We start from the raw sequence: 8,898 nt of genomic DNA, 5'->3' as shown, positions 1-8,898 counted from the left end.
TGGTGATCCACAGGGGATGCAGGGTGAAGATCCATAGGGAATCTGGGTTGGTGATCCACAGGGGATCCAGGGTGGAGATCCATAGGGAATCTGGGTTGGTGATCCACAGGGGATGCAGGGTGAAGATCCATAGGGAATCTGGGTTGGTGATCCACAGGGGATCCAGGGTGGAGATCCATAGGGAATCTGGGTTGGTGATCCACAGGGGATCCAGGATGGGGATCCACAGGGGGTCCAGGTGATCCACAGAGCAGAGTGGTCAGGGCTGGAGGGGTCAGCCCTGACCCCAGCTGGGATTTCTTGTGCTGGATGGAGGTTGGGCTTAGGGGATGACACTGCTCAAGGGGATGGAGCAGCTTTTCCTTCATTCTCCTTCACTTTGGTACGTTTTGGGTGGGGCTGTGACATCTCCTGAGCTTCCTTCCCACACGGTAAAGAGATGATGCTCCAGGTCCTGGAGCTCCGGGCTGGGTGTAGCAGTGGAGGATCTTCCATCATATTTCCACAAAAAAGGTGTATTTTTCCATTCCCAACCAAATCCCTGTGCCGTGGGCCCCTGGAGAGGGGAGAGTGGTGGCCACCAGGCCCTGCCTGGCTCGGGTTGGACTTTGGGCAGGTCTCACCATGGTTTGGTCCCAGCAGTTGCTGTCGCTGAGGCAGAAGAAGCGTTTTAATTCCAACACTTGAGAATCTGATTTCTCCCTTTGGTGTTCCACTGAAAAGTTTGGAAAGCTGCAAAAACACAGGGAATAATGTAAATACGGGGGAGACCCAGGTGGGAATTGGAAACTGGGCTCTAACTTGTGTTTCCCTCCCCTCTCCATGGTGACACCAGCGTGACGCTGTCGCTGGAGGCCAAGCTGCACCTGCTGCACAGCTACATGAATGTGAGGTGGATCACGTTGCCTTGTGACACGCAGGTAAAGGGACCAGGGGGATCTTCTTTACCTGTGAATTATTTAACCCTCCTCTCCGCAGGGCAGCTGGTGTGGGGCCTCACCTGGGGGGCTCTGCCCGACGGATTTGCAGCTGGTTCTGCTCTGAGCAGGGAAGTGACTCGGTTTGGTGGGTGTGCACCTCTTTCTCAGAGCTTTCCGTGCCCGTTTTCACTCTTCACACCACCCAGAAGCCCCCGTGCCCCTCAGGGCAGGGAAGGGGACGCTCCGTGCTCCAAACAAACAGGAGCTGTTGGTTTACAGCCACCTCGAGACTGGGACCAAGTATCTTCCCCCCTCTTCACTGGCTTTGCCCCTGAAACCTCGAGCCAGTGGAGATGTTACAGAACCCCAGAATAGCGTCATCAAATCATAGAACAAAATCATAAAGTCCCAGAATATCCCAGGTTGGAAGGGTGCCACGGGGATATCTGTGGGTGTGCAGGGCAGCATCGCTCGGTGTCTGAACGTCATCCCCTCCGTGCTCCAAGCAACATCACCTCCTTTGCTTGACTTTCCACGTGAAAATCCTTACCCGAGGAATTCCTAGAGTTTGATATTTGGCTTTCCTTCTTCCCCAGGCGCCTCTGGCCCAGCCGGAATCCCCCACGGCCTCTGCAGGGGACGACGCTCGTTCAGCGGCAGAGTCGGGCGAGTCGGACAAGGAGTCGGTGTGCAGCAGCTCTGCCAGCAACGGGGGCCTGAGGGCAGGCAAGGACAGGGAGAAACCAAAGAAAGAGCGGGAAAAGGAGAAGGAAAAGGATAAGAAACGGGCGGACTCGGTGGCCAACAAGCTGGGAAGCTTCGGGAAGACTCTGGGCAGCAAGCTAAAAAAGAACATGGGGGGCTTGATGCACAGCAAGGCCGTGAAGGGCGGCCTGAGCAACGGGCAGGGAGACACCCTGGAGAAGAAGAAGAAAGGGTCCCTGAAGGCACGGAAAGGCAGCAAAGAGGAATGTTCCCCAGGAGACTTGGCAGCTCCCGCGGAGAAGGCGTGCCCGGGGAAAGCGGCCCCGGAGAAGGCGCCGGATCCCTCCAAGTACGGCAGCGACGTGCGGCTGAGCCTGAGCATCCTGCGCGCGGCCATGCAGGGCGAGCGCAAGTTCATCTTCGCCGGCCACCTCAAGACCAGCACCCGGCACCAGTTCCAGGAGGAGATGATCCAGAGGTACCTCCTGGACGCCGAGGAGCGCTTCCTGGCCGAGCAGAGGCAGAAGGAGGCGGAGAAGAAGGCGCTGGGCAGCGCTGCCCCGGCCAAGAAGCCGGAGGGGGACGCGGGCGCCCACCGGGGCGAGGAGGTGATGCCAGGCCCTGTGTTCCCCCAGCTGCCCCCCGCCTACCCCTCCCAGCCCCTGGAGCCAGCCCTGGGCGCTAAAATAGCCGCTTTTCCCACGGGCTATTCCGGCGTTTTCACCTTCCCCAGGCCCTCCGTGGGCAGCGCGGAGGGGCCGCACCCCCCCGGGTGCCCCGAGGGCCGGAGGCAGCTGGCGGGGGGGCCCTGCGGGAGCCTCCCCCCCTACGCCACCCTGCCCCGGCACCACCAGGCCCGGCCCGGCCCCCCCGGCCCTGCCCACCCGGGCAGGTTCTCCCCCACGGACATGGACATCCAGCCCCCCTTCCCGCCGGAGTGCGAGGGCTCCGGCTGCCTCCCCCCCCCCAGCAACGGCTGCCGGGAATTCCTGGAGCAGGACAAGGGGGGAACGGCGGATAAAACGAGAAGCCGAGCCCTCTACAACATCCAGCAGACCAAGTGCAAACAGCCCAACTGCAGCTTTTACGGACACCCGGAGACTGGGAATTTCTGTTCCTGCTGTTACAAGGAGGAGCTGCGGCGCCGGGAGCGGGAGGCGCTGGTGCACAGGTTCTGACGCTCCCCCCACCCCCGTGCGGATCTGGGCCCCCTGGAACACGGGGAATGCAATAATATAGATCCATTATGGTTTTATACACCCCCCCCGCCCCCCTTCCCGGGAGCGGGCGATCGTGGGATTGGGCTGGTGGGATGGAGGGGGCTGCAGGAGGGAGAGGGCAGGGGAAAACCAGCCCCCGCCTTCCCGGAGCCCCTGCGAGGGAGGAGGAGGAATCCCGGGGATGGCTTGGGACAGCGGGGGCTGCTCGGGTCGGAGCACAGGGTGAGGGGGGAGAATTCCTCAAAAACTCAATAAACCAGACCAAAGCTTTGGGAGCTGGGGGGGAGGGTGAGGGGGGGCAGCCCCCGCCGGGTCCTTCCCGTCGCCCCCGACCGCCCGGGACGGAGCGAAAACGCCCCAGTTGGAGCGTCACAAACCTTTTAATGGAGTTTTTTAACACTGGTTTTATTCTGTATTTCTTCTTGCTGGTACTGAGCGACGGTCGGAGTTGGACACTGGTGGGGTGGGGTGGGTCGGACTCCCCCTGCCCGGCCCCGGGATGGCTCCGAGCGCTGGGAGGGCGGGCTCGGGCTCTGCCCCTCCGTGGGCTCTGCCCTCCCCCACGGGCTCTTCCCCCGCCCCCGACGGGCTCAGCTCTGGTTTTAAAATGCTCTTTTTAAACACTTCCTGGGGCAGGGGGAGCTCCCAGCGCTCCAGGGGTTGGAGCTTTATTTTCCCGTGTGGAAGCCCCAGCCCGCGGGAGAACCGAAGGTCGGAGTCTCCTGGCAGGAATTCCCGCCGGAGTGGGGCAGATCCCCCCAGGGCAGGGGGGAATCAATCCGGGGGGGTCGCATAACTCCGTACTTGAGCACAGCTACTCGTACTACCTCTGATCCCGATTAACTCGGCTCCGTTGTGCTGAGCCACCAACTGACCTTTAGGCTGCGGAATTAATCCATATTTTTGATAACAGGGCTAAAAAGCGGAACAATAAGGTAAAAATCCTCCCGTGACTAATGTCCCACGGCATTCCCAGCCCCATCCCGGCCTCCCCCTCACCCCCCCCGCCAGCTCCCAGGGTGGGATTCACTTTAGCACTGCGAAGTTTGCACAGAATTCCTTGGGTTTTTTGGTAACTGCAGCTCCCAAACCGGCCCCAGTCCTGCACAGAGCGAGGTGCAGCGTTTCCCATCACACGGAAATAAAACAGGAGTTCTATCCGTCAGCCCGAGCTTTACGACATTCCCTTGTTTTTATTTTGGGGTTTGTTTTCCAGAAGGCACCAAACTATGCAACCCCCCCCTCCCGAGCTGCTCCTGCCTGTGGCCCTTCCTGGGAGAAGGGATAGGGGATGGGGTGGAGGAGCTGGAAGGGTGCTGAGCTCGGGGCTCACCCGACGCCTTACGCTTGGCCCTGCAAATGTTGACTTAGACCTAAAACCCCCCAGAATTAAGGCCTTTCCTACACCTAAACCCCCTCAGATTAAGGCCTTTCCGAGCGGCATCCCAACACTTTGAATCCACCCAACAACGCTCCCTTGCCCACGAATTTTCAAATCCGAATTTCGAACGCCCCGGGGATGGTTTGACTCCAGTTTTAAGTCGTTTCCCCTGGTTTTATGAAATCCCCAAGCTCCTGCTCCCTCTGGCTCCTCTGGCCTCAGAACAAAGGCCAGAGAGTGCAGTTTTTCCCTCAAACTGCAGGAATTCCGATGGACTTTACCCCCGGGGCAGGGATGTGCCACAGGCTCTGCCCCCACTTGGTTCACCCCGGATTTTGAGCCGAGGTGGTTTAAAACCAAACCAAACCTTCGACTGTTGTGTGGGCACTTGGGTTTAAGTTCCAGTTTCCCGTGTTCATTTTTCCCAAAATCAGAGCAGCAGCTTTATTTTGGGGTTGGGAATATCCTCCAGCTGTGCTGGGAGCTCCAGGAGCAGGGATGCCCCACGGCACAGGGGGGAAGGTGGGGGGTGACACTTCACTGCTGGTTCCTTGGGTTTGGGGAGAATTTCTCTGCAATTTGGTTAAATCCATCCCGATGGATGCTGGCTTTGGGGGGGGTGGGAAGCACCCGGACCCGCTCGCTGCTTTATTGGGTTTGGGGGGGCGGGGAGAGAGAGGGAAAATGCAGAAAACCTGGAGGAAAAGCACCAAACCTGCCCCGGGGAGGGATTTTTCCACTGGGATGGGGACGGGGAGGCTGCAATGTGACCCCAAGGTCAAACTAAGTGCACTTACTGGTGTGGTTGGAATTCAAATCGCTGCCATCGGATCCTGGTGGAAGAACACTTTGTCTTTCAGGGTGTGTAAAACCCGTTCTTGGGATTTTCTTTGATTTTATTGAACGAGATTCACCTTCGCCGCTCCCCGGCCCCCTCGGCGGGGGAGGCCGGGGCAGCTTTGGGTCTCACTAACGCCGAGTGACCTGAATTAATTCTGCAGTGGTTTATTCACAAAAAAAAAAAGAAAAGAAAAACAAAACCAACCTTTTTTTTTATTATTATTATTATTAATTCCGTATTAATTGGTGATATTCGGCCTCCTGGTGAGCAGGGCTGGAGCGGCGCGGTCGGGCTGTACCTGCGGCCTCGTTGTGCTGCCACAGACTCACTGACAATAAAAACCTTCAGCTGATGCACCCGGGCAGTGCTGAGGCTCCTTCCTCCCCTCACCCCTCCTGGGGACCCCAATTCCCTCCTGGGGACCCCAATTCCCTCCTGGGGCTGCTCCTCATCCCCTTCTCCATCCCCAAAACAGCTGATGCACCCGGGCAGCGCCGAGGCTCCTTCCTCCCCTCACGCTGGGGGTCCCCAATTCCCTCCCTGGGGCTGTTCCTCATCCCCTCCTCCATCCAATTATTGGGATTTTGGGGTTTTTCTTGTCCACTGAGGAGCACAGTGTCCTCTCTCCTGGGGAGCGGGTAAGTTCCCCTTCTATTCCTTCTATTTCCTTCTATTCCATTTGTTCTGTGATTCCATTTCTGTACCAGTTCTGGGCTTTGATTTTAAAAAGAACCCCGTAACCACCCCTCCCTCCCATTTCTGTCTGTCCTTGCTGATTTTGGAGCCTTTTCCCCAACTGCATCCCAAGGACGACCCCGAGGGATGCTCTGGTTTTTGACCCCAGCCTCAGGATAAAATCCAGGGATAAAATCCAGCTGCCTCCCAGCATGGGCTGTCCAAACACTGAAGCTTTAAATGGGTTCAGAAAGAGGAAAACGGGGTTTGGGGGTGGTTGGAGGTGGACTGTGGGAGGTGGGACCCTGGGCACGGCTTCCCGTGGGATTTCTGTGCACTGGGATTTTCTCTCCCAGCTCCTGGTGTTTTCCCTTCCTCCCGGTGTCCCCAGTGGCTGCTCCGTGCCCGGTGCCACGTCTGTGCCGGACGATTTTCCTCCAGGATTTTTTCTGCTGGGGTGGCCCGGGCTGACCCCGCGCTGGCAGTGGAGCAGCTCCCGGCTCAAAGCCTCCAGGAAATTCCTCTCATCTGCCAGGTGCCGGAGCCAAAATCCCATCCAAGCCCCCGGGATCCTCCGCCAGGTGATTCTCCTGCAGGAGGAAAACTGGGGCACACGAGCTGCAGCCCCCGGGGCTGGGGCTGCCCCAAAAATCCGGGGGGAAACACACCAAAAATGGGATTTGGAGCTCCAAAGGTGCTCCGGTGGGTTTTCCATGAGCCTGGATTGTGTCAGGATTTACATCCCCGTGTGCTGGTGCTGCTGCCGCCTTGGCAGCCTTGCGGTTTGGGGGTCCTGGGGGTCTCTTGGCACTTGGGGGGTGGCACAGGTGGCCCCAGGGCCACCACCCACCTGCCGCCGGGTGCGGGGTCGGCGAGGCGGGGGCCGGGTGGGCCCGGCTCGGGAGCCGCTGTTCCAGCTGGGAGGAGAAGGCTCCGTGCTTGGGCCGTGAGTCACCGCGCTCCGCCCGGCCCCGGGAGAGGCCCCGGGGCCCCCCCGAGACGCTGCGGGGACGGGACGGGGTTTGGGGGTTCCCCTGCCCGGGGCAGCGCTCATGGGGGGCCGGGGCTCGGGGACCGCAGGACCGCCCGTCCCTGGCGGGGTCCCCGGGGCTGCGGGGACCCCAGAACGGCCCGTCCCTGGACGGGGTCCCCAGGGCTGTCCCCTCCACCCCCCCCTCCACCATCCGCCTGGGCTCTCCCCGCTTTCCCCCCGCCGGGACCGGGCGCTGGGATGGCGGGGGGCGGGATGCCGGGAGCGGAAGGGTCGGGATGTCGGGACGCGTGGAATCCCGGGTCCCGGGGGGGCGGGATGCCGGGGCAGGGATGCCGGGGGAGGGCGGGATGCCGGGGTGAGGGGCGGGATGCCGGGGCCGGGCCGGGCGCTCCGGGCTCCCTCCCGGCCGCTCCGGCCCCGCCGCTCCGGGCCCGCCCGGCCAAAGTCCCTGCGCCATGAACGGGGCCCCGGGCGGGCGCCGCCCGGCCTTCCCCGGGCTCCCAGGTAGGGCCGGGGCCGGGACCGGGGGGTCCGGGGGTCCCAGTGGGGCTCGGGGGGCTGGGGGCCCTCGGAGCCCCGGACCCAGTGCCGGTCCCCGCAGGGGAGCGGGTGCTGGAGGAGGCGGCGGGCGCCCGGCAGCGCTGCGGGGACGGCGGCGGCTCCGTCCCGGGAACGCTGCTCTGCACCAACCGCCGCCTCGCCTTCCTGCCCGGCCAGGTGCGACGGGAACGCCGGGAATACCGGGAACGGGACCGCGGGACCCCGCGCTGCCCCCCCGCAGCCCGACCCCAAACCCACCGCATCCCTGTCCCATCCCGACCCCATCCCACCGCATCCCTGTCCCATCCCGACCCCAACCCACCGCATCCCTGTCCCCTCCCGACCCCATCCCACCGCACCCCGACCGCCAGGCCAGCCCCTTCCCACCCCATCCCAGCTTCACTCCAACCCCATCCTGCCCCCCATCCTGGTTGCATCTACACCCCCTGCCAGCTCCACCTCAGCCCCATTCCAGCTCCATCCCAACCCCAGCCCAGCCCACCCTGGCTGGTTGAACGCAGAACCTCCGTGTTCGTCCCGGGAGCTCCTCGCAGCAGGACGGTGTGGGGGACGAGGAACAAGGAATGAGGGACACGGGACAGCCGTAGGGTCCCGATCCATCCCCACCGCCCTTCCAGGGATCGGGAGGGGACACTCCGGGGCAGCTTCCAGCCCTCCCTGCTCTCCCACAGGCCCCGGGCTCCCACAGCCTCCTCCGCTCCGAGGACGAGGTGGCCCTGACCTGCATCCGCGAGCTGGTGGCAGGTAACAGGACACCGCGGGCCACGTGTGATGAGCTGGGCAGGTCTCAGCTCTCAGCCCTGTGTGATGAGCTGGGCAGGTCTCAGCTCTCAGCCCTGTGTGATGAGCTGGGCAGGTCTCGGCTCTCAGCCCTGTGTGATGAGCTGGGCAGGTCTCAGCTCTCAGCCCTGTATGATGAGCTGTATGATGGGCAGGTCTCAGCTGGCCCTGACAGCCTCCCCCCACCCCGTGTCCCCCCAGCCAGCAGCTTCTCCAAGCCCAAGGTGCTCACGGCCACCTCCACCCTCAAGTTCATCCCCGAGGAACTCGCCGTGTTCTGCCGGGATTTCCGCCTGCTCCGCTTCCACTTCCCCGAGAACGGGTTGGCTCTGCAGGCGTTCCGGGTGAGCCGAGGGGGGAGTGCAGAAGTTTTGGACCCTCACTCTGGGTTCTGGGGGGGTCGGGGGGCTCACACCCCACCCCGGCTGCCCTCGCAGGTGGCCAATGCCATCGCCCAGGCACGGGAAGCAGCTATGAGGCCAGAGGATGCCACCGACGGACACGATGGCTGGTCCTGCCCTGCCGAGGCCCCCCCGGAGGAAGAGGAGGATGATGAGGAGGGCGATGAGGAGGAGGAAGGCCTGGGTGCCACGCTGCTCTTTGAGAGCCTGCAGGACTGGGAGGAGGAGCTGGAGCGTTTGGGTGCCGCGGGCTGGAGGGTGAGCGTCGTCAACGAGCGCTTCGACATGGCCCCCAGGTACGGCCTCCCCGGGCACGGGGGTCCTGGGCCCCCCAACACCCAGGGGGGTGGCACAGCACGGACCTCCCACCCCCCCAGAGGGATCAGCCACGTAGGGCTGTGGGGAAACCCCCCCCTCTGT

The 8,898-nt window shown here is 62.4% G+C and overlaps 2 protein-coding genes across 2 annotated transcripts in view; both read left to right on the top strand.

Moving 5' to 3' along the window:
* The window catches only part of OTUD7B (OTU deubiquitinase 7B), a 15,009-nt gene extending 9,586 nt beyond the window's left edge, over positions 1 to 5,423 (top strand). The window contains exons 9-11 of the mRNA XM_017839370.1: positions 14 to 23; positions 836 to 920; positions 1,517 to 5,423. Coding sequence (XP_017694859.1) covers positions 14 to 23; positions 836 to 920; positions 1,517 to 2,803 — 1,382 coding nt within the window. The 3' untranslated portion in view covers positions 2,804 to 5,423. The remainder of the gene's footprint in view (positions 1 to 13; positions 24 to 835; positions 921 to 1,516) is intronic.
* A 1,768-nt stretch (positions 5,424 to 7,191) lies between these two features.
* MTMR11 (myotubularin related protein 11) overlaps positions 7,192 to 8,898 on the top strand; it is a 6,285-nt gene continuing 4,578 nt past the window's right edge. Inside the window, exons 1-5 of the mRNA XM_017839369.1 lie at positions 7,192 to 7,240; positions 7,338 to 7,453; positions 7,969 to 8,041; positions 8,279 to 8,421; positions 8,515 to 8,774. Coding sequence (XP_017694858.1) covers positions 7,192 to 7,240; positions 7,338 to 7,453; positions 7,969 to 8,041; positions 8,279 to 8,421; positions 8,515 to 8,774 — 641 coding nt within the window. The remainder of the gene's footprint in view (positions 7,241 to 7,337; positions 7,454 to 7,968; positions 8,042 to 8,278; positions 8,422 to 8,514; positions 8,775 to 8,898) is intronic.

This window comes from Lepidothrix coronata, unplaced genomic scaffold (assembly GCF_001604755.1).
Source record: "Lepidothrix coronata isolate B3197 unplaced genomic scaffold, Lepidothrix_coronata-1.0 Scaffold405, whole genome shotgun sequence".
Classification (NCBI taxonomy): Eukaryota; Metazoa; Chordata; class Aves; order Passeriformes; family Pipridae; genus Lepidothrix; species Lepidothrix coronata.
This window is presented reverse-complemented; position numbering and strand designations above follow the sequence as displayed.